The sequence below is a fragment of the Xenopus laevis genome, chromosome 1L (assembly GCF_017654675.1).
Source record: "Xenopus laevis strain J_2021 chromosome 1L, Xenopus_laevis_v10.1, whole genome shotgun sequence".
Classification (NCBI taxonomy): domain Eukaryota; kingdom Metazoa; phylum Chordata; class Amphibia; order Anura; family Pipidae; genus Xenopus; species Xenopus laevis.
This window is the reverse complement of record NC_054371.1, coordinates 99,267,988-99,289,282: the sequence shown is the minus strand read 5'-3', so window position 1 is coordinate 99,289,282 and position 21,295 is coordinate 99,267,988. Positions and strand designations below refer to the sequence as shown.

The following is a 21,295-nucleotide window of genomic DNA, read 5'->3' as shown; positions in this document are numbered from 1 at the left end:
TACTGGCAAATTCTTCCTGGGTCCCATGCCAAATAATAATCATGTCGCCGATAAATCTACTAAAAAATACTATTTTTGAGCTATAGCGGGGCATTATATACCTTTGTTCATAATCATGCATATAAAGATTGGCATATGCTGGTGCCATGGCCACTCCCATAGCCGTCCCAGACACCTGAAGAAAAAACTTTGACTCAAATCTGAAATAATTCAATGATAGTGCCAAATCAAGTAATTCCAGAACAAATGGTATAGGCGGTCCATTGTAGGAACTGAATGCCTCTAGGGACCTTCTCACAGCCTGCATACCAGACTCATGGGGTATTATGGTGTATAAACTCACCAAGTCCATACTCACAAGATAGCAGATTGTATCCTTTGGACAATTTAAATCTTGTAGTGGAGGCACCCGGATTTTCATAATTGTGAACGGTGTGCGGGAGAAGTTTGGACTATATATATATATATATATATATATATATATATATATATATATATATATATATATATACAGAGAGAGAGAGAAGATCGTGTTGTCTCCAGTATCTTTCTTCTTAATTTTGTAAGTAATGTGAGTCTAGATAAATAAAACCATTACAAATCAGATCACAAGTAGTTTTTATTTCTGTTTTATTGCCACTTATCATAAGTTTTATTACATTTTATATTTTTTTGTTACCTTTTATGGTCACTTCTAGATATTGATGAGTGTGAAGACAATCCAGATATTTGTGATGGAGGACAGTGTACAAACATCCCTGGAGAATACAGGTGCCTGTGCTTTGATGGTTTCATGGCTTCCTTAGACATGAAGGCCTGTATAGGTGAGTACATAAGGTTTAATTTGCAGGTAATGCTAACACACATATATATGTGGAGTAATAATTTAATATCAATTGACATGCATACATACATAAATACATTCTTTACAGATGTTAATGAATGTGACCTCAACCCTAATATTTGCCTACATGGAGACTGTGAGAATACCAAAGGTTCTTTCATCTGCCACTGCCAGCTAGGTTATTTTGTGAAGAAAGGAACCACAGGCTGCACGGGTACAGTTATTTATTTTTACTTCCTTCATTATAGGACAGGATGGTGCAGAATTAATCTTATGTACTCAGTTTCTAGAAGGTACTGGCATCAGTAGGTTATTAATTATTGTTTGGAGGAAGCAAGCTAAACAAAAATACTGGCTTCTCTTCTGACTTCTTTTTTTTCATGTCACTTCTATTGGTAGAAGAACTGTATTGCTAAAGTCCTGCACCTTTTATTAATATAATAAATAAAAGAGCTAAGAATACTTAGGACCTAAAATTCACTTTGGAAATGAACCTGACTTTTATTTCAGACTTTCAGACTGATTTTAGTATTGGTAAAACTATTCTACAAATCTTTAGTACTTTCTCAGTTCCTCATGAAATTGTGTCTTTAATAATTTTCTTAATTATGTTTGGGCTATTATTACATACAGATATTGATGAATGTGAAGTTGGAGCTCATAACTGTGATGTTCATGCCTCTTGCCTAAATGTTCCTGGGAGCTTTAAATGCCAATGTCAGATTGGTTGGGTTGGAGATGGCTTAAATTGTGTTGGTAAGTTAAGTGTGTAGAATCTTTTAGTGACATAATATATTCTCCTTTATATCTTTCTTAGCCTATCCTGTTTTGCTCTGTACATTATCATGTAGATCATTTATTTTGATCTATACAGTGCTGAAACCTTTTCCAACTTTTAGGCCTTTACTAACCTTTCAGCAAAATTGCAAGTTTCCGATCTCTTTAGATATTATCATTAAGCTGTTCTTGTTGCTTTTTTTACATTTTCTAGACCTCGATGAATGCACAACTGAAGACCACAAATGTAATGCAAATGCTAATTGTGTTAATACCCCTGGGTCATACCGATGCGCCTGCAATGAGGGATTTAATGGTGATGGCTTCACTTGCTCCGGTAGGTGATTTTGGAACAAAGGAAACCTTCAAGTACATAGGCACAGTCATTTTTAGACATTACCTTTTAGTTTATTATTAGGGATGTAGCGAACGGCGGAAAAAATGTTCGCGAACATACTCGCGAACTTGCGTCAAAAATGCGAACGGTTCGCGAACGTCGCGAACCCCATAGACTTCAATGGGAAGGCGAATTTTAAAAGCTAGAAAAGACATTTCTGGCCAGAAAAATGATTTTAAAGTTGTTTAAAGGGTGCAACGACCTGAACAGTGGCATGCCAGAGGGGGATCAAGGGCAAAAATGTATCTGAAAAATACATTGTTGACACAGCGCTGCGTTTTGTGCTGTAAAGGGCAGAAATCACACTACACCAGATGTTTCTGGACACGGAATGTGAAAAAGCTCACACAGCTAGGTGGCACTTGGTTAAAGACTGGGCAAACAATGCCTGCAAGGGCAACGTATACAGTAGTGGATACGGAATATATTATTGCTGCTGTAAAAACATCACTCAGGTGATGTCTACGGACACGGAATTATTATTGTTATTTAGACAGAATGTGAAAAAGCTCACACAGCTAGGTGGCACTTGCATACCTCCCAACTGTCCCTCTTTTGACCACTCAACCCCCTGTCCCTCTTTTGTACTGGAAAGTCCCTCTTTTCTCTGCACTGAACAGCCAGAAAAAAAAACAGTTTCTAACTTAATTAGCTTTTGGCAGAGAGCTCAGAACAGCTAACAGGTGCAAATAAGATACTTTGTAACAATTTTGACTCTGGTTGGTGCTGGTGGTGGTGAACTACTAGGAGGAGCAGCACACCAGTCCCTCTTTTCTCTGAACTGAACAGCCAGAAAAAAAACAGTTTCTAACTTAATTAGCTTTTGGCAGAGAGCTCAGAACAGCTAACAGGTGCAAATAAGATACTTTGTAACAATTTTGACTCTGGTTGGTGCTGGTAGTGGTGAACTACTAGGAGGAGCAGCACACCAGTCCCTCTTTTCTCTGAACTGAACAGCCAGAAAAAAAAACAGTTTCTAACTTAATTAGCTTTTGGCAGAGAGCTCAGAACAGCTAACAGGTGCAAATAAGATACTTTGTAACAATTCTGACTCTGGTTGGTGCTGGTAGTGGTGAACTACTAGGAGGAGCAGCACACCAGTCCCACTCCCCAACACAGCTAGACTAATAGCACTGGGCTCTTACAGTAGCAAAGTAAAAAAAACAAAAAAGAAAATAAAAGCAGTCCTTACAAGGACTATTGGGTTACAGGCAGCAGTCAGCAGATGAGAGATCAGAAGCAGTGCCCACAGCAGCTACATACAGAGCACTGCAGTAGAAGGTAGATTACTAGCCAGCAAAGCTACCTAACCTAAAATGTCCCTCAAATCCCTGCAGAGTTCTGTCCCTACAATACAGAGCAGTATCAAGTAGATTACTAGCCAGCAAAGTTACTATCAACTGTCCCTCAAATCACTAACAGCTCTCTCCCTACACTAGCTCTTCCAAGCACACACAGGCAGAATGAAAAAACGCTGCAGGGCTTCAGTTTATATATGGAAGGGGAGTGGTCCAGGGGGCATGGGGGTGGTCCAGGAGGGAGAGCTTCCTGATTGGCTGCCATGTATCTGCTGGTCTGGGGTGAGAGGTCAAAAATAAGCGCCAGCTAAGGCAAACCCAAATTGGCGAACGTCGCACGACGTTCGCGAACATTCAGCGGACGCGAACAGTCGATGTTCGCGCGAATTAGTTCGCGGGCGAACAGTCCGCGACATCCCTATTTATTATATTAGGTGCTGTTTTGAACAGGGAGGACAATAGCACTTAAGTATAACTAACAATGTGGCAAGTATAAAGATGCTGCTTTGAAACACTGACAAAATACAAAAATAGTGGTTATAAGCAACTGTTCTATCAATTGTGCGAGTTTAATCTGAATTTTGAACAACATGATGGTAGTCAAATTAAGATTCCACAGTGCCCTTGCCTGTTTGTCCCCTTCCATTCCTAACACAATACAGTAAGGCAAGGCATGGCTTGTTAGGAATTTCTAAATGGAGCATAGCAAATGTGAGGAAGTCTTGATTTCAAATATTTTAGTTTATAATAATGACTTAATTATTATATACATTTAAACCTTGTTAAACTGGTCTTGTTCTGTATACTTATGTTCAGTAATGCTAAATTAAATGTTATATCTATTTCTATATATTCTCTTGTCCATTATATACCTCAAAGACTGAACAAATGCTTTTATGAAAAAATTATTACTATGGTGCATAAAACATTGTAATGGCACCCATAAAAACATGATCACTTGCTCCCTTGGATGCAAAGTTGGTTTCAGCAGAAGCACTCATTTCATGTCTCTTTCAGTCTGAATTTGGAAAATAATGAGTCATTAACATAGACACAACACTTCTCATCGGAGTTCACAACAGGGGACATTATTGTTGTTTAACCCTCGAATATTCATACAAAATAGTTATTTTGTAAACCAAGATTTAACCATCTACGTATCTTTGTCACAGCCATATTGATTACTATTGTATCATTTATTTAAGATGTTGATGAGTGTGCAGACAACGTGAACCTGTGTGAAAATGGGCATTGCCTAAATGCTCCTGGAGGGTACAGATGTGAGTGTGAGATGGGATTTACTCCTACTGAGGACAGTAAAGCATGCCAAGGTGAGTTATGTTTTAATAAAACATGTGGGCAAGTTTTCTTATCTCTTCTTACTCAATTTTGTGCTCTTTAATTCAGATATCGATGAGTGCACATTCCAGAATATATGTGTTTTTGGGACATGCCAGAATTTGCCTGGAATGTTCCGTTGCATCTGTGATGATGGTTATGAGCTGGACAGAAGTGGAGGAAACTGTACTGGTAAAATATTTTCTGTCTTGATTTTTCAGTTTAAATTGTCACTACAACTTTTCTTGTAGATTGTATTTGAAAAGCAATAATATGGGACCTGTTATTCAGAATGCTAAGGGCCTAGGGTTCTCTGGATAACAGATCTTTCTGTAATCTGGATCTTCATACTTTTAGGGTATTTTTTTAACTCTTAATGCAAAAATCATGAAAAATTCATGATTTTTTTAAATAAAATCAGACTTTTATAAAATAAGACTTTTAAAAAATCACGAATTTTGTGGAATTTATTAAACCCAGAGGATGGAAAAGTCTGAATCAGAAAATCTGGCATCTCAGACCTGTCTAGGTTGCATATAAGTCAATGAGAGAAGTCCCAATGATTTTTTGATGTGCGCTGGGGTTCGTGCATTACCAAGAAGTTTTCAGCGTTTTTGGGCAAAAATCTGAGTTTTCAGGTGAAAAATACGAAAAAAAATTTTGGGAAAATTTAATAATAGATAAGCGTAAAAAACCCAAGCGGATTTGATCGGAGTTTGTAGCAAAAAATATTGAGATAAATTCGGACTTTGATAAATAACCCCCTTAGTCTACTAAAATATAATTTAAACTTTAAATAAACCCAATAGGCTTGGTTTGCTTCCAATAAGGATTAATTATATCTTAGTTTGGATCAAGTACATGGTACTGTTATATTATTAAGGATGAAAAGGAAATCATTTTTAAAAATGTTGGATAAATTAATTCTAAAGGAGACTTTCTGTAATTCATAGCTTTCTGGATAATGAGTTTCCCATTAATGGATCCCATACTTGTAATAGCATCATTGCATACATATTAGCATAACTGTTTTAAAAGCAAGCCATTCAACATATGGGGGCACATTTATTAAGGGTCTAAGTGAATTTTCGAATTAAAAAACGTAGAATTTCTAAGTATTTTTTGGGTACTTCGACCATCGAATAGGCCAAATTCGACTTCGATTCGAACTGAAAATACTTTCACCATATATTCGACCTTTCGAAAATCGAAGTACTATCTCTTTAAAAAACTTCGACTTCGACACTTCACTTTAAACCTGCCGAATTGTTATGTTCGCCTATGGGGACCAACTAGAACCAAAATTTGGATAAGTTTTAAAAAGTCAAAGTTTTTTTTTTTTGAAAATCTTTTGTTTGATCGAACGATTCGAACGATTTCTACGATCGATCGAACGATTTTACTTCGACCGAAAACGGCCAAAAAGAAAACTTCGACTATCTAATTTGGCCAATTCGATGGTCGAATTTCGAAGTATTTTAACTTCGAAATTCGACCCTTGATAAATCTGCCCCATGGCGTAGCATTAGAATGAACATTTAAACTGTGTGGTATATTAACATGTACTCTGCCATAATAAAGGGAGGAAGTAGGAATTGTGACACTTGTCTCTTGCCATTTAGATGTAAATGAATGTGCTGACCCAGTGAACTGTATCAATGGTCTGTGCGTTAACACTCCAGGCAGCTATCTGTGCAACTGTCCACAAGACTTTGAGCTGAACCCCACTGGAGTTGGCTGTGTTGGTAAGTATATCCTTTAAAGTGGACCTGTCACCCAGATATAAAAATCTGTATAATAAAAGTCCTTTTCAAATTAAACATGAAATCCAAATTCTTTTTTTTTATTTAAGCATGCACAGCTGTTGTAAACTCATTTAAAATCTCAGCTGTCAATCATATATTGCCTGCCCCTCCTCTATACCTTAGGCATAGAGGTGGGGCAAGCAATTACTTTCACTTTCCATTCAGCACTTCCTAGATGTCACTGCTCTCTCCATAGTCCCCCAGTTCTCTTAACCATTTAATTGTGTAGCCAGTGCATGGAGATGTACACCAGGTCCCCCATTCTGATACATAAACAAGATTTTGAGATGATGCAAGACTTGTCTTAATAATAGTGTCCACAAAATGGCTCTTGCTATAATTAGAAAATGAGTGCATTTTGCTATAATTAGGACATCCCAGACTGACGGGCCCCCTTTAAGTAAAAAAAATGTATTACAGATTTATTAACAAACTGAATATAATATCATTTATGTCATTTGCAGATACCAGAGTTGGAAACTGCTTCTTGGAAACTCAGCCCCGGGGTGATGGAGGCTTATCTTGCAGTGCAGAGATTGGAGTGGGTGTCACACGGGCATCCTGTTGCTGCTCCCTAGGTCGTGCTTGGGGCAACCCATGTGAATTCTGCCCTTTTGCCAACTCCAGTAAGTAACTACAGTATGGTTCCTAAGTATTCTTAAGGCTAATGTAGGAGCTTGTCTAATGCAAGATGTTTTGACCGGTGATTTAAGCTGGCCATAGATGCAAAGATCTGATCGTACGAATCATCGTACGATCGGACTTTCCCATCTCCCGACCCGCCACTAACCATTCAGATCAAAGTCTTACCAGTCAGATTAGTAAAAGAACAGATCAGCAATGTTCTGCCCCTGACAGCAATCGTAAGATATCTATGTCCAACCAAAGCTAGTGACAGTCTCCCACTGAAAATCGTACGATCGGCAATACACGCAGAGATATTATCGGCAGCCGACAGAAATTTTCTAACCTGTCCGATCGACAAAACGACCGATCTCCGCCAGACGAAAAATGTCGGGACTCTCCACACACGGTTCGATCTTTGCGTCTATGGCCAGCTTTAGTTTTAGTGTTCAACATTATGGACTACTGTATGTATTGTCCTAAGCTGACATGATAGAAGGAAATGGCTTATCATGGCATAGTTGCTCATTCTTCCTCATAAAATAAGATGTACTGTATCTTCTACATCTCAAACTTATATTTTCATAATTCACAACCACAATCATAATTCACCAATATTTATATTATTTCCTGTCTTTATTAAATAGGCTGCTACTTTAGAAGTAACTTTATGTGAACTGTATAAAACTGTTAAAAGTTTGGCAATGCTTGGCAAATGTAAACAAGCTCAATATACGAACTACATTTCATTTTAAATGTACACAATTATTAACTTTGTCTTATACTCTAAACTGTAACAGTTTCAGCTAGATTTTATGTCATTGTCAAGATAATTGGAATTATTAGCTAAAGGCTGTGACACAGTCAAGAAATATTTTAATGGCAATTGCATATAAGGTGAATTTTTGCACTACACTTAGAAATCACTTGCATGTGCAATAACCAGAGCTATTGATACATATCTTTGGACACTTCTTTGTGGTAGTTGAGGCATTATAATGAGCATTGTGAATTTGGAAATTAAGAGATTATTTAAAACTGAACTGAAAAACGGACTCTTTTTTTTGCTATTGTCGGACAGCTGAATATAAAACACTTTGTCCAGGAGGGGAGGGATTCAGACCAAACCCCATCACTGTTATTTTGGAAGGTAAGAAATATGAAAATACTAATTGGTAAGATATTTTAAAACTTTAAATGCATTTTACTCAAATAATTAACTTATTGCTTAAACAGACAGCTTGCACATGGAGGGTTGAGATATATTTTTTTGGGGCATCTATTTTCCAATTAGAGGCATCTGTAGTTGATAATGACATATTCTAATGTTTCTCATTACAGACATTGATGAGTGCCAAGAACTTCCAGGTTTGTGTCAGGGAGGAAACTGTGTGAACACCTTTGGGAGCTTCCACTGTGAATGCCCAGCTGGATACTACCTGAATGAAGAAACTAGAATCTGTGAAGGTATTTTGAGGTCACACACTAATAGCATACTAGCCAATGTTGTGTTCATTAGTTGTCAAAAATGGTATTTTGTTAGCACTGTTCAAATAACAAGAGTGCGGAATACCTATGAGAGATAGGCGAGGACTTCTTTGACTGTATTGTACATACCACAAAACTTTTTGTTTGTATTTGCTAAATTTGAGTTTATATTGGTTATGTTTCTTAAACACACATAAATACTGCATCTGCTTAAAAACCATCACACAAGTATCAGGAGGGCTTTGGTATTATCAGTTATTTTATGTGACATAACATGTTTGCTACTTTCTCCTGCTATAATGTTTGTATTGGCAAAATAATTGCTTATAAAATCAATGGCATTTCTATAGGGTCATCCATTATAAGAACATGTTTTGTTCCTCCAGATATTGATGAGTGTTCTGCACATATTGGCATCTGTGGTCCTGGCACCTGCTATAACACCCTTGGCAATTACACCTGCGTTTGCCCACCAGAGTATATGCAAGTCAATGGAGGAAATAATTGCATGGGTATGTAAGCTAATATGTGGTATATGCTCTTTAACAGATGTCACTAATATTCATCTTAGCTTCCTATAAAATATTTTTATCTTTGATTCCATACTTTCACCTGAGCTTTTCAAATAAGTAAGATGATATAGTTTAGAGCAATATTGTGTATAGAGCTGTAACTCATGTGTCATATGTTTAGTGGTTGATAAGTTTAACTAATTGCTCATTGTTTCTTTTGTCCTATTCTTAACTCAGAACCCTCCTTTCTTTTATCACATTATATGCTATGGGAGCACTTATTTAACAACTTAAACAATATATGACATTTTGGGTGGTCTGTGCTATTGTGTTCATTTGTCAAATGTGCTTTGTTTATAAAAACTCAATTCCTAACATGCCCCACTCTTGCTTTGTAGATATGAGAAAAAGTGTGTGCTACCGCAACTATAATGACACTTGCGAAAATGAGCTATCTTCCAATATGACCAAAAAAATGTGCTGCTGTTCATATAACATAGGCAAAGCTTGGAACAAGCCATGTGAACCTTGCCCTTCACCTGCAACTCGTATGTATTTCACTTTTTTACATTATTTTTTTGCTAGGACTTACTCAAACTAGAGGCACCTGTTTTTGCATCAAGGCTTTCTCAACGGTTCCCTATACCTCAAGAGTTGTTTTGTGGTTGGGGTCATCACAGGGATATTTACACATTTCTTACACATGTCAGATTTGCCCCCCCCGAATTTAACAACATGTGTTAGTTATTTTTTTTTAAATATAATTCTATTTTGTATAACTAAGTGCTACTCTAACAGAAGTAGCTTCAGGGCAAAATATTTTGTAGTCATTATCTATATTTTTTTTCACTTTTCAGCTGAATATATATTTCTTTGTGGAAACCAGGCCCCTGGATTCATTATTGATATTCGTACTGGCAAACCAATGGGTACGTATTTCATGTTTTTGAAGGTTTTCACATGTATAGCATGTAAGGGAGACTTTTCAATATGTGCTTTATTTTTCACCCTCCCCCTAAGATATTGATGAATGCAGTGAAATCCCAGCAATCTGCAGCAATGGTGTTTGTATAAACCAGATTGGAAGCTTCCGCTGTGAGTGTCCAATGGGCTTCAGCTATAATAATATTCTTCTTATCTGTGAAGGTAAGTTTATACTTTATACTTTGCTCTACTATATGTTGTATGACAATGAATGCAGGCAAAGTAGACCTGAAATATATAGTTGTTTCTGTGTATATTTGCACACTTACAGAGTAACTTAACTTATCTTACCTTACCATACCCTTTATTTTAACATCCACATTTATGTTTATGTGCACATGCAGAATTGTTTTGGGTTTTATAAATTAATACCCTGGCCAATGTTTATTTTGTTGGACAACTTTTACTAAGGAATGTTTTAATTAAAGCATGATAAAGCAGAAACTGGTAAAGAGTCATACTTAATCAAGCAAAGTTTCAGAAAGTCCTACACGATAGCACTATACCGTCGGTTCTGCTGAAATGTTCCTGCACAAACAGCTCTAGGTGCAGATTAACAGGTCAAGAGAGGACGATGTGAGAAATAATCATATTATTTTACTTCCTGTAGATATTGATGAGTGCAGCAGTGGAGAAAATCTATGTCAGAGAAATGCAGACTGTATCAACATTCCAGGGTCTTACAGGTGTGAATGCTCCAGTGGATACAAATTGTCCCCCAGTGGAGCTTGTGTTGGTAAGAATACACAAATATGTACTTTTGTTTCCTATGACTGTAAAAAGGGGAGAATATCTATTAATTGTTTTTCTCTGTCCACAAAGGTCGCAATGAGTGTCAGGAGATCCCTAATGTCTGCAGCCATGGAACATGTATGGACACAGAAGGCAGCTACATCTGTGTCTGTCACAATGGATTTAAAGCCAGTGGGGACCAAACTATGTGCATGGGTGAGTAGTTTTTCCTTTTAAGCAGGGAAAACATACAAATGCATTTGGCATTTTTTCACAAATTGGCATCAATTATATCTTTAGATATTGATGAGTGTGATCGTCAACCGTGTGGCAATGGAACTTGCAAGAATACAGTTGGTTCATACAACTGCCTCTGTTTCCCAGGATTTGAACTCACTCACAACAATGACTGCATGGGTAAGAAACTAATGGTATGCATATCAACACATATCGTGATAGTTTATATCATTATAATACACAAAAGCCATGAATAGCTTGTAAATTATATCCTTATAAACGGTGAGTTCGGATGTCATCAGTTATAAACAGTGAGTTCTGATGTCATTTCAGTCACATGACTCATTGAAATTTGTGTATTATAATAAATAAAATACCCCCAGTTGTAAAATATGAGGATATTAGAAGTTACCTCGGCCTTCGGCCTCGTGTTTTTATACGGTCATGAAACTCCTCGGTTACTTATAATATCCTTATATTTTACAAAAGGGGCTACTTTATTCACTATATTATTTCCAATTAATTTAGTTGCCCTTTTCTAAACCTTTTTGGCCTTTTCTACACCTTTTTTAAACATATGTGTAAAAATGTACGCACTACTCAAATCAGATGCTTTCTAGATGCAGCCAATACAGCTATGAAATTCTAGGCAATTATTGAATGTTTTTATATGAAAAATGTTTTAATGACTTTAGGTTACATGCAAATGTAATTGCCATTGAAAGCAGTATCTGGCTGGCTTTTTATGTTCTCTGAAGTGCCTAATGTTAGTTTCTCTTTCCCTGCACAGATATTGATGAGTGCTCTTCTCTTGTGGGCCAAGTCTGCCGCAATGGCCAGTGCATTAACAATGTGGGTTCATTCCAGTGTCTCTGTCAGGAAGGTTATGAGATCACCCCTGATGGCAAGAACTGCATGGGTGAGTGCATGCAGTCTCAGCATCTCACAAGATTAAACTTCATTCACATGAGGCACATTTTGCAACAGTATGGATCAAATCATGACATGAGCTGTAAAATAGCAGTATCTATAATAAATTTGAAACTGCTGTTACATCCAAATACACAAGTACACAATTAAACTGCAATGTAGCAAAAAAGTTATGGTTATGTTTAATTATATGGTAAATCTCATTGTCTTGCTGCTTACAAATTATAGGTCTCTGTACCTTTTTTAACAGATATTAATGAGTGTACCAGTTTGCCAGCGACGTGTTCTCCTGGAACTTGCCAGAACCTGGAAGGATCCTTCCGCTGCATTTGCCCCCCTGGATTTGAAGTACAAAATGACAACTGTATAGGTAAGACTTACATATCATATACTTCTATCCTTTCTTGTCCCAGGATAGAAATGCAACCACTTTAAAATAAAGGCATTGATTCTAGGGTTTTTTTCACTGTGCGGCAGGGCCGGGCCAAGGTAGTTTGGCACCCTAGGCAAGGGCTTCAATCAGCGCCCCCCCCATCCGGCATTACCATTTGCCACCTTACCATTATGTTTTTTTAAATTAAGCTTACAACATATTAAATCACATTTTAACATATCCACAACAAGCCATACATATTGTCCCCAAGATTGCCCCATCTGTACCTGTGCCAGCAGCCATTGCCCATTAGCCATAAATATTGCCCCCAAGCCCCCATCTGTACCAGCAGCCATTGCACATTAGCCATAAATATTGCCCCCAAGCCCCCATCTGTACCTGTGCCAGTAGCCATTTCCTATTAGCCATAAATATTGCCCCCAAGCCCCCATCTGTACCTGTGCCAGCAGCCATTGCCCATTAGCCATAAATATTGCCCTGAATGGGCCCAAACTCCCCATCTGTACCTGTACCAGCAGCCATTGCCCATTAGGCATCAACAACATTGCCCCCAAGGTCCAAGCCCCCCACCTGTACCTGTGCCAGCAGCCATTGCCCATTAGCCATAAATATTACCCCAATATTGCCCCCATGATCTGTACCTGTGCCAGCAGTCATTGCCCATTAGCCACAAATATTTCCCCCAATATTGCCAACATGATCTGTGGCTGTGCCAGCAGCCATTGCCTATTTAGCCAGCATCAATATTGCCCCCAGCCAAGGCCCCATCTGAACCAGCAGCCAGCCCATCATGGCCCCCAAGGCAGCCCCCCCCCACAGTACCAGCAGCCAGCCCATCATAGTCCCCAAGGCAGCCCCCCATCTGTACCAGCAGCCTGTCCATCATGGCCCCCAAGGCAGTCCCCCATCTGTACCAGCAGCCTGCCCATCATGACCCCCAAGGCAGCCCCCCCACTGTACCAGCAGCCAGCCCATCATCATGGCCCCCAAGGCAGCCCCCCATCTGTACTACCTATGTGCCAACTGCCAGCAAGTGCCAACGCCCCAAGATCTCTGTACCTGACTACCTGTGCCAGCAGCAGCCCAGCAAGCGACTCTTCAAGGAAGGTAGGAAGTACTAGGAACGGAAGTTAGTAAGTTACTAAGTTTTTACTAGTACCACAGCCAGCCCCAGCCAAACAGTCAGCAATACTACGTGCGTCAGAGTCCCTCTAGGCACAGCCAGAGCCAGCCAGCCAGGTCCTCTCTCTCTCTCTCTCTCTCTCTGCCGATTCGTGACTGTAGATCACTGGCTGGCGCGTCACATAATTGGGAGTCACGCTCACGCTGAGCGCTCCCAGGGTGGGGGAGCACTGCTGCTGTTTTGTTTAAACAAACCCCAGGGTTTGGGGCCCTTGGGCAAATGCGTTTTTTTAAAAATAATACTTAAATACTAAAGGTCTGGCATGGGACAAATTTTTAATACTTGAAAAAAAAAATGAAAACATTTTTTCCCCCTGATAAGTGCGCCCCTCCATTTATTGCGCCCTAGGTGGTTGCCTACCCTGCCTACCCCTTGGCCCGGCCCTGAATCTTCTCTACTGCAGGCAATGCTCATGGAAACTCAATAGAAGTTTATAGTTGTTAGGATTAAATTAGGAATCTCACTCATCAAATTGAATATGGCCTTTTATGTATGTAGTCCTATTGCAAATAAGTTAATGCTTTTACAATACTGCAGTAGAGTTGTCACCAATGAAATACTACCCTTTTTATATTATTATTATTATTATTACAAGGTATAACAGGAGTAGCACTCTCAATGTGTTTTATTCAATCATGTATACTAATCCAAATTTTAACCCCCCCCCTACCATGAACCCTTCTCACAGACAACAACCAACAATAAATAATCTTAACCTTATAAGTGAATCTATACTTAATCTCACCAGTAGATGTCCTCATCATACTTCCATAAATTCAGTTTACAGTCAATTCATTCTAGCACAGGCTAAATTCTACAAAAATGTCTTTGTTTTCTTTTTATATCAATTGTAGTACTGGCTTTAGTAATTATTTGTAATGTTGCACACAAAATCAGAAAGAAAAAAAGCTTTTCTGTTTCATACAGTTAAGCACATGCATCTAAAATGAATGCATTTAAGAAGCTCTTGTATTTCATCACCCCCTTGCTTAAGACATGATCAAGCGGCATATATTTGAATGGTTCTGGATAACGTTGAGCCTCTGCAACATTTTGGCTACAGGTTGTTTTTTAATGTAATGTTTTTTCTGCTTTCTCTAAATACAGAGCTGTGCTTTTGTCAGCTTGAATGTATGAATCATTTTTATTTGTCTCATGTTTTTTTTCACAAAATGTAAGGTCACATAGACATTTCTAAATGACCACATAAGTAGCATATTATCTAGCCAGCTCTCCATAGTATTCTTTGTAAATGTTTTGCTAGGGACTTTTCTTTTACTCTTTTGATCAGAGGGGCTCAGTCATCTCCACCACACTCACTATCTCTCAGTTTACTTCTTTTTTTTTTTACAATTTCCAAACAGAGTCTGCTTATTGGTTTGCTCTGTGTTATACATGATATCACCTTTCGAAGAACTTCCAGCTTGTTTTCCTGAATTATGGGAAATGCAATAAAAGAGATTTTGTACATCCACGGAAACCAGTATCAGTTTAGTTTAATGCATTAACTAATTTGTATCCTTTAAATAATGGTTTAATACAAGGCTAAAGCATGTCATTTTCATTTATAGAGGTAGTTAAGAAAACGACTATCCTGACGTTTCTACCAAGTTCTTAAAAATCATAGGGTCAAAGACTTATGCACAACATACTCTCTCAACATAACAAAAGTTTTTGGGTGAACTTTCAGATGTTAATGCATTTTCTTTTTACTTTCAGATATTAATGAATGTGATGAGGAGCCTAATATATGCCTGTTTGGGACATGTACAAACACACCTGGTAGTTTCCAGTGTGTCTGCCCTCCCGGATTTGTTCTATCTGATAATGGACGTCGATGCTTTGGTAAGTGAAGAATGAAATTGAAAAAGTTAAATAGTATAAGGATTTTTAAGAAATAAAATATTAATAGCGACATTTGCTAAGTAAAGGAACATGAAAGTGCACAGCACTCACAATAATCTGTTAAAAGCAAAAATTAATTCCGTAAATTTATAGCAAAGAAAGGGGTGATTAAATGAAATCCCTCTAATCTCCTGCTGGTCATCATTAAACATGATCTTAAAGGAGAAGGAAAGCTCCAAGACAGTTTATTGCCAACAGATTAGCCGCAATAGTGCAAGCTAGAACGCTATATTTATTCTGCAGAATGCTTTACTATACCTGAGTAAACAGCCCTAGACATTGTCTCTGTTTGTTTAGGATAGAAGCTGCCATATAAGGTTGGTGTGACATCACTTCCTGCCTGAGTGTCTCCATGCTGACTTACAGCTCTGAGCTCAGATTACAGCAGGGATGGGAGGAGGGAGGGGGAGAGGAGCAAACTGAGCATGCTCAAGCCCTGCCCTGGAGGTTTATGCTGAAAACAGGAAGTCTGATACAGAAGCCCATGTGTACACAATAAAAGGAAAGAAATGCTGTGTTTCATTTGACAGAGGACTCAGAGCAACATTACTTTGAGGGTTAACTGGTGTATTTATATAGACCTTTCTCATAAAGCTTACTTCATTTTAGCCTTTCCTTCTCCTTTAAACATGATATTAAAGAGTTATTGAAGAACAAATGAACGATAAAGACAGTACACTGGTAGTTAAAGTAGATCAAATAGCCTTTGTATACCAGATAATTCATACATCTTTCTTGACATATGAAAATTGGTGTTAGGTTAGTTTTACCAAAGGTTTTACCCACTGTGCTGGCTTATTTTAGTGATTGCATCCCAGGGAAACTACCCTGGGCTCCTTAATGGATGGCCTACCATAGGGTAACAGGGCTCTCCTATTTTACTGAAGCCTCCATTTGCCTCAGGCCCTCCAGCATATGCACCCCCCACCTAAAGATTGAGTTCAAAACAGAAGAATTATGTGACTCCCTCCCTAAGGACTTGGGAATGCCAATAATACCCCTTGGTTAGTAGGAATGCATATCTCCCATATTACATTGGTACATAGGTACATTGTGCACATTACACAATAAGGGAAGGTTAATTTTATCCATCCCTACCAAATTATACTTGTCCTCCATAGTTTTGTGCTTGTTCCTTTTCTGCAATTACAAAGATTGGGCAGGTCTGTAGTATGTGCTCATAACTGGGAATCCGGCATGGTGATCAGCATACTTGATATGTATCAGTGCACCACTCTTATCTGTTAGTAATGCTATTTGAACATTCAGCTATTAAATACCCATGTGCCTTTATATTTATCATCTTTGCATATGGTTTTAACAGATTTAATAGCTATTCTTTTACTTATATGCATAAAGGCAAGGGAAATTTAAATTGTAGACTTGAAAAAAGGAAATAGCATTCACAGCTGTATATGTATTGAGCAGATATCATTTATGGAAGCTTTTATATTTGTCCCATACAGAGTTTGTAGTTTTAATGTTTAATGTTTAAAAGTTTCACCAACAATGTTTAATGTTTAAAAGTTTCACCCAACACTCTGTCTAGTTTGGCTAACTCTATGACCATTTTATTTATTTAGACACCCGCCAGAGTTTCTGTTTCACTCGATTTGATAATGGAAAATGCTCTGTCCCAAAAGCTTTCAACACAACAAAAGCACGGTGCTGTTGCAGCAAGATGCCTGGAGAGGGTTGGGGTGATCCTTGTGAACTGTGCCCACAGGAAGGCAGTGGTAAGACTGAGATGGTGGATTATTGCATAGAAAGAGATATATGCTTACATAAGGATGAATACGTATTTCAAACTCAGGGGAGCGGCTACCATAAGGCAAGAATCTTGCCTTAGGCAGCAGCACCCAGCAAGTCACCAGGCCATTTTTTGGTAACTATAAGAGCATAAATTCCAGTTTTTAAATTGGAATCTTGGCTCTTCTAGTGTAGAGAGCACAATTGAACAGTTTCGGCCTATTCTGCCTCACATTTTTACTATGCAATTGTGGGTTCTTTATAGTACAATTCTGCAATTATTATGCAATGATTCTGCAATTATTATGCAATGATTCTGCAATTATTATGCAATTAATATACAATTCTGGGTTCTTTAAAGTGCAATTCTGCGTTCTTTATAACTCTATATAGTGCATTACATATAGGGTTGCCACCTGCCACTTGCCAAATATTTTGCAAGTTTGTACTAGCAATAAACAATTAATAATCTTTAGTATTAATTAATGAAAAGATTAAACAATGTATAGGCATTTACTTAAGAGTATGTTTATTCCACTAATGTTTTGAGCTTTATCTGTATATTTAGAAAGCTGTCTATATTCTAGTTGCCTTTCAGGAACTTTGTCCTTATGGTCATGGCTCCATTCCTGGCATGGGTGACACCAGAGAAGGTAAAGATCAAAATAATATTATTTATGGAAGTGAAACATAATACAAGAGACTGAGATGTATCTGATAGTTACATGGCATTCTACCCTATATCATGGATATAATTATGAAATGTTTCAGTTTATTCTGCCATTATTTAATGGATTTTTTTACAAAATGACAAAAGCTTATGTATTTACGCTCCCACTGAATCTTTAATTTCTCATTTACAAAAAATAAATAAACTCATGAAAAAATGTATCTATTTGGGGAAAACTGCTACCATATTATGCTATTAAATCTTCTGTGTGCCTATTTACCAGTGCTTTGGAACAAAAGCGAATAGAGCTGGGTGGCATGGCGCACCTAAAGTCACTCCACTCTAGGCCCAGCATTTGTGGCCTTCCCACGAATATAGGGCAAATAATTAGCTTGAATCCGTTTCAGATGAAAGCATACTGCTTTGACAAAATGTTCAAAACACTTAGGGGGTTATTTATTAAAACTCAAATGTATCTCATATTTTTATGAAACCAAGTTCAGCCAAACTCCCATCCACGATTTTATCTTATTTATTAATAAATAACTCTAAAAGTCTGGTTGGGAAAAAACTCAATAAAATCGAGCAAAACCCCTAATCGTACAAATTTTTTTAGATTTGACAACTGAATCACTCGATTATTTCAGGTTTTTGCCAAATTTATTGGATTATCGGACTAAACCCAGTGCAAGAAAAAAATTGAGTTTAGTAAATAACCCCCTTAAAGTCATGTGACTTAGAGCACTGAACGGCCGATGGTGCCAAATGTTTTAGAAATGTAGTAGATGAGGTTGGAAAAAGCCTAACTGCTACTTGATATAAAAGAAGGCAAACAATCCCTTTGTGAAACCTCTTCAATTTGCCTCAAAAGTTGAAAATTTCCTTCCTTACTCCAAGCAGGCAATCAGACCAATCCTTGGATAGCTTTGTACTAAGAGTTTATTTCTGTAACTTTCCCAGTTTATAAAAAGGCATCCAGACCTCGCTAGAAACTATATAATAAATCAGCCAATATAACTGCTTCGGGGAGATAATTCTGCACAGCTCTTAATTTAAAAACAATTTTCCCATGTTAAGATAAAGGCTCTTTTCTTATAATGTAAATGGATGCCCTTACATTTCCTGGAAGTGGATAATGGATAAAGCATCAAATTTGACACTGAGCACCTTTGATTAAGTATTAGATTCTGATTCTAAGTCACTGGGTCCAATAATATAATCCCTTTTAAGTACAGCTATTAAAATAACTTCAAATAACTTGCCCACAACAAATGTCAAACGTACAGGCCTATAAATGCCTTGCTGAGATCCATGATCCATTTTTATGTATGAGAATGACAGCAGGCATATGTACGTTCTGTGTACATCTTGGAGAAGAACTGAATTTGAGTGCCTTTTTTTGTACTTAATGGCGCTACATGCTAAACTTGCATCTTTTTACTATTAATATACTTTAAAAAAAATTGGGATTAGTTCTTGCATGTAAAGAAATTGTATAGTGTACTGAAAATATGTTAATGTTAAAAAAATACTTTCTGTAAAAAATACATATCCCACTTTCTTCTCTAGATGTGAATGAATGTTCTGAGAGCCCAGGAATCTGTGTCAATGGAGTCTGCATTAATACCGATGGCTCCTTCCGATGTGAATGTCCGTTTGGATATAATCTGGATTACACAGGAGTTAATTGTGTTGGTGAGTAGAATAAAACTAATGCACATATGTATTTGCTGGTTAAAAGTTTTGATTTAAAATACTAATTTTATGGAACAAAATATATCACGCTCCTCGCTAAGTTTTGTACAGCTTGCACAGCAGACTACAAATCTTTTGTTATCCGAGCATCAAAAAACTGTCTCAAATGTCTCTGTGCTTTTCCTTCCAAAGACATAAAAGTCACTTAAGAGTTCTTCTACTATATAGTCATTCAAAAAAGGCCCACAGGATATGTGTCAGTATTTAACATAATATCGCTTCTCAAGTGTAGCCTCAATATGGCTGTATTTTGGATGCATACCAAAATATATGACCAAAACCAACCAGATGGATGCAATGTGGCAGTTAGTTTCTGGCCAAAACAGACTAATGGATACATGGCATCCAGGTTTAAATAACTTTTTTATAGTGTCAAAACCTGAGAAATGAAAAGAAGTAACCAGGGGGATTTCGGGGGGATTAACCCACCCTTCATCTGAGAACGTTGATCTTGTTGATGGCACAATAAAAGGGGATATACCCCGACTGCTAAAAAATTGCATGTGTGCGGATCCGGTTACTTCTTTTAACTGTTGCTAAGGGACCTTGCCCGGTCTATGGAAGTCCAGAACCACCATAAGCAGGGAGAGTGAACTACAGGTGTGCGGAGGTTACAATATATGAAAACCTGAGAAGGACAGGGATAGAATTGAGGATGGGGAAAAACCTAAAAACTGCTTCTGTTTTAATAAGGCCCCCACAATCTCACATGCTTAATAATGCATTAACTGACCCTCAAAGTACCACAGCTTCTTAGTCCTGAATTTAAAAGTCTTTGTTTTGCAGATACTGATGAATGCTCTATTGGAAACCCATGTGGTAATGGAACCTGTTCCAATGTTGTTGGAGGCTTTGAGTGTGCTTGTGATGAAGGTTTTGAACCCGGGCCCATGATGACTTGTGAAGGTAAAACAAAAAACTTAGAAGAGGCACACTTCCAATATATATATATAATATAATATGCATACAGATTTATTTTTATTACATAGAAAGAATTACTTATTGCTGAGAAACATAAATACAAATATATTATAATTATCAGAACTCCTGATTAACTCTGTTCTGATTAACTCTGTTACAGACATAAATGAGTGCACAAACCCACTTCTGTGTGCTTTCCGCTGTATAAATACATATGGCTCATATGAATGTACATGTCCTTCTGGATATACCCTGCGCGAGGACCAAAGGATGTGCAAAGGTAAGAGGTCATATTCTATTCACTCCATTATATATGTTTCCATTATGTCACATATAGTTGAAGGGGGGGTAGGAATTAGTATGTACTTACTACAATGGAGGATAACAATTCAAGCCAAAAGTTTTTTGTGGCATAAAAGCTATTGAAATTAGTTAACTGACCTTTATTCTGTTACTCTCCAATAAGTAACATGAGACTGGCATTCTATCAATGTCATCCTAATTTAAGTTCCCATTACCCGGTCATCCACAGTAACAGGTCCACAACCTGCTTTCAGTAATTTACATCCCTAACTTACCTGCTCTGTTGAAATGTATATGATCATCACCTAAAATCCTCTGGTGTTGTCTGAAGCAGTGGAGCATGGCAGTGGGTGGGACATGGTGGAACAGAGACAGTGGCAGGGCAGAACAGAGGGAGAAGCAGGTAGATTGCCAGGTGATTTTAATAAATGTGGGGACTTGACAGAAAA

At 37.8% G+C, this 21,295-nt stretch overlaps 1 protein-coding gene across 4 annotated transcripts in view; it reads left to right on the top strand.

Annotated features, from left to right (window-relative positions):
• fbn3.L (fibrillin 3 L homeolog) overlaps positions 1-21,295 on the top strand; it is a 133,830-nt gene that overhangs the window by 96,417 nt on the left and 16,118 nt on the right. For 3 of the 4 annotated variants that reach the window (XM_041560951.1, XM_018253947.2, XM_018253949.2), the window contains 25 exons: positions 699-824; positions 933-1,058; positions 1,478-1,600; positions 1,836-1,958; positions 4,522-4,647; positions 4,724-4,846; positions 6,277-6,399; positions 6,924-7,085; positions 8,165-8,233; positions 8,425-8,550; positions 8,958-9,083; positions 9,482-9,631; positions 9,941-10,012; positions 10,104-10,229; positions 10,678-10,803; positions 10,890-11,015; positions 11,100-11,216; positions 11,827-11,955; positions 12,217-12,336; positions 15,263-15,388; positions 17,032-17,184; positions 17,785-17,850; positions 19,437-19,562; positions 20,409-20,528; positions 20,704-20,823. In XM_041560951.1, the coding sequence (XP_041416885.1) occupies positions 699-824; positions 933-1,058; positions 1,478-1,600; positions 1,836-1,958; positions 4,522-4,647; positions 4,724-4,846; positions 6,277-6,399; positions 6,924-7,085; positions 8,165-8,233; positions 8,425-8,550; positions 8,958-9,083; positions 9,482-9,631; positions 9,941-10,012; positions 10,104-10,229; positions 10,678-10,803; positions 10,890-11,015; positions 11,100-11,216; positions 11,827-11,955; positions 12,217-12,336; positions 15,263-15,388; positions 17,032-17,184; positions 17,785-17,850; positions 19,437-19,562; positions 20,409-20,528; positions 20,704-20,823 (3,030 nt within the window). The remainder of the gene's footprint in view (positions 1-698; positions 825-932; positions 1,059-1,477; positions 1,601-1,835; positions 1,959-4,521; positions 4,648-4,723; positions 4,847-6,276; positions 6,400-6,923; positions 7,086-8,164; positions 8,234-8,424; positions 8,551-8,957; positions 9,084-9,481; positions 9,632-9,940; positions 10,013-10,103; positions 10,230-10,677; positions 10,804-10,889; positions 11,016-11,099; positions 11,217-11,826; positions 11,956-12,216; positions 12,337-15,262; positions 15,389-17,031; positions 17,185-17,784; positions 17,851-19,436; positions 19,563-20,408; positions 20,529-20,703; positions 20,824-21,295) is intronic. The other variant, XM_041560952.1, reaches the window with a different exon arrangement.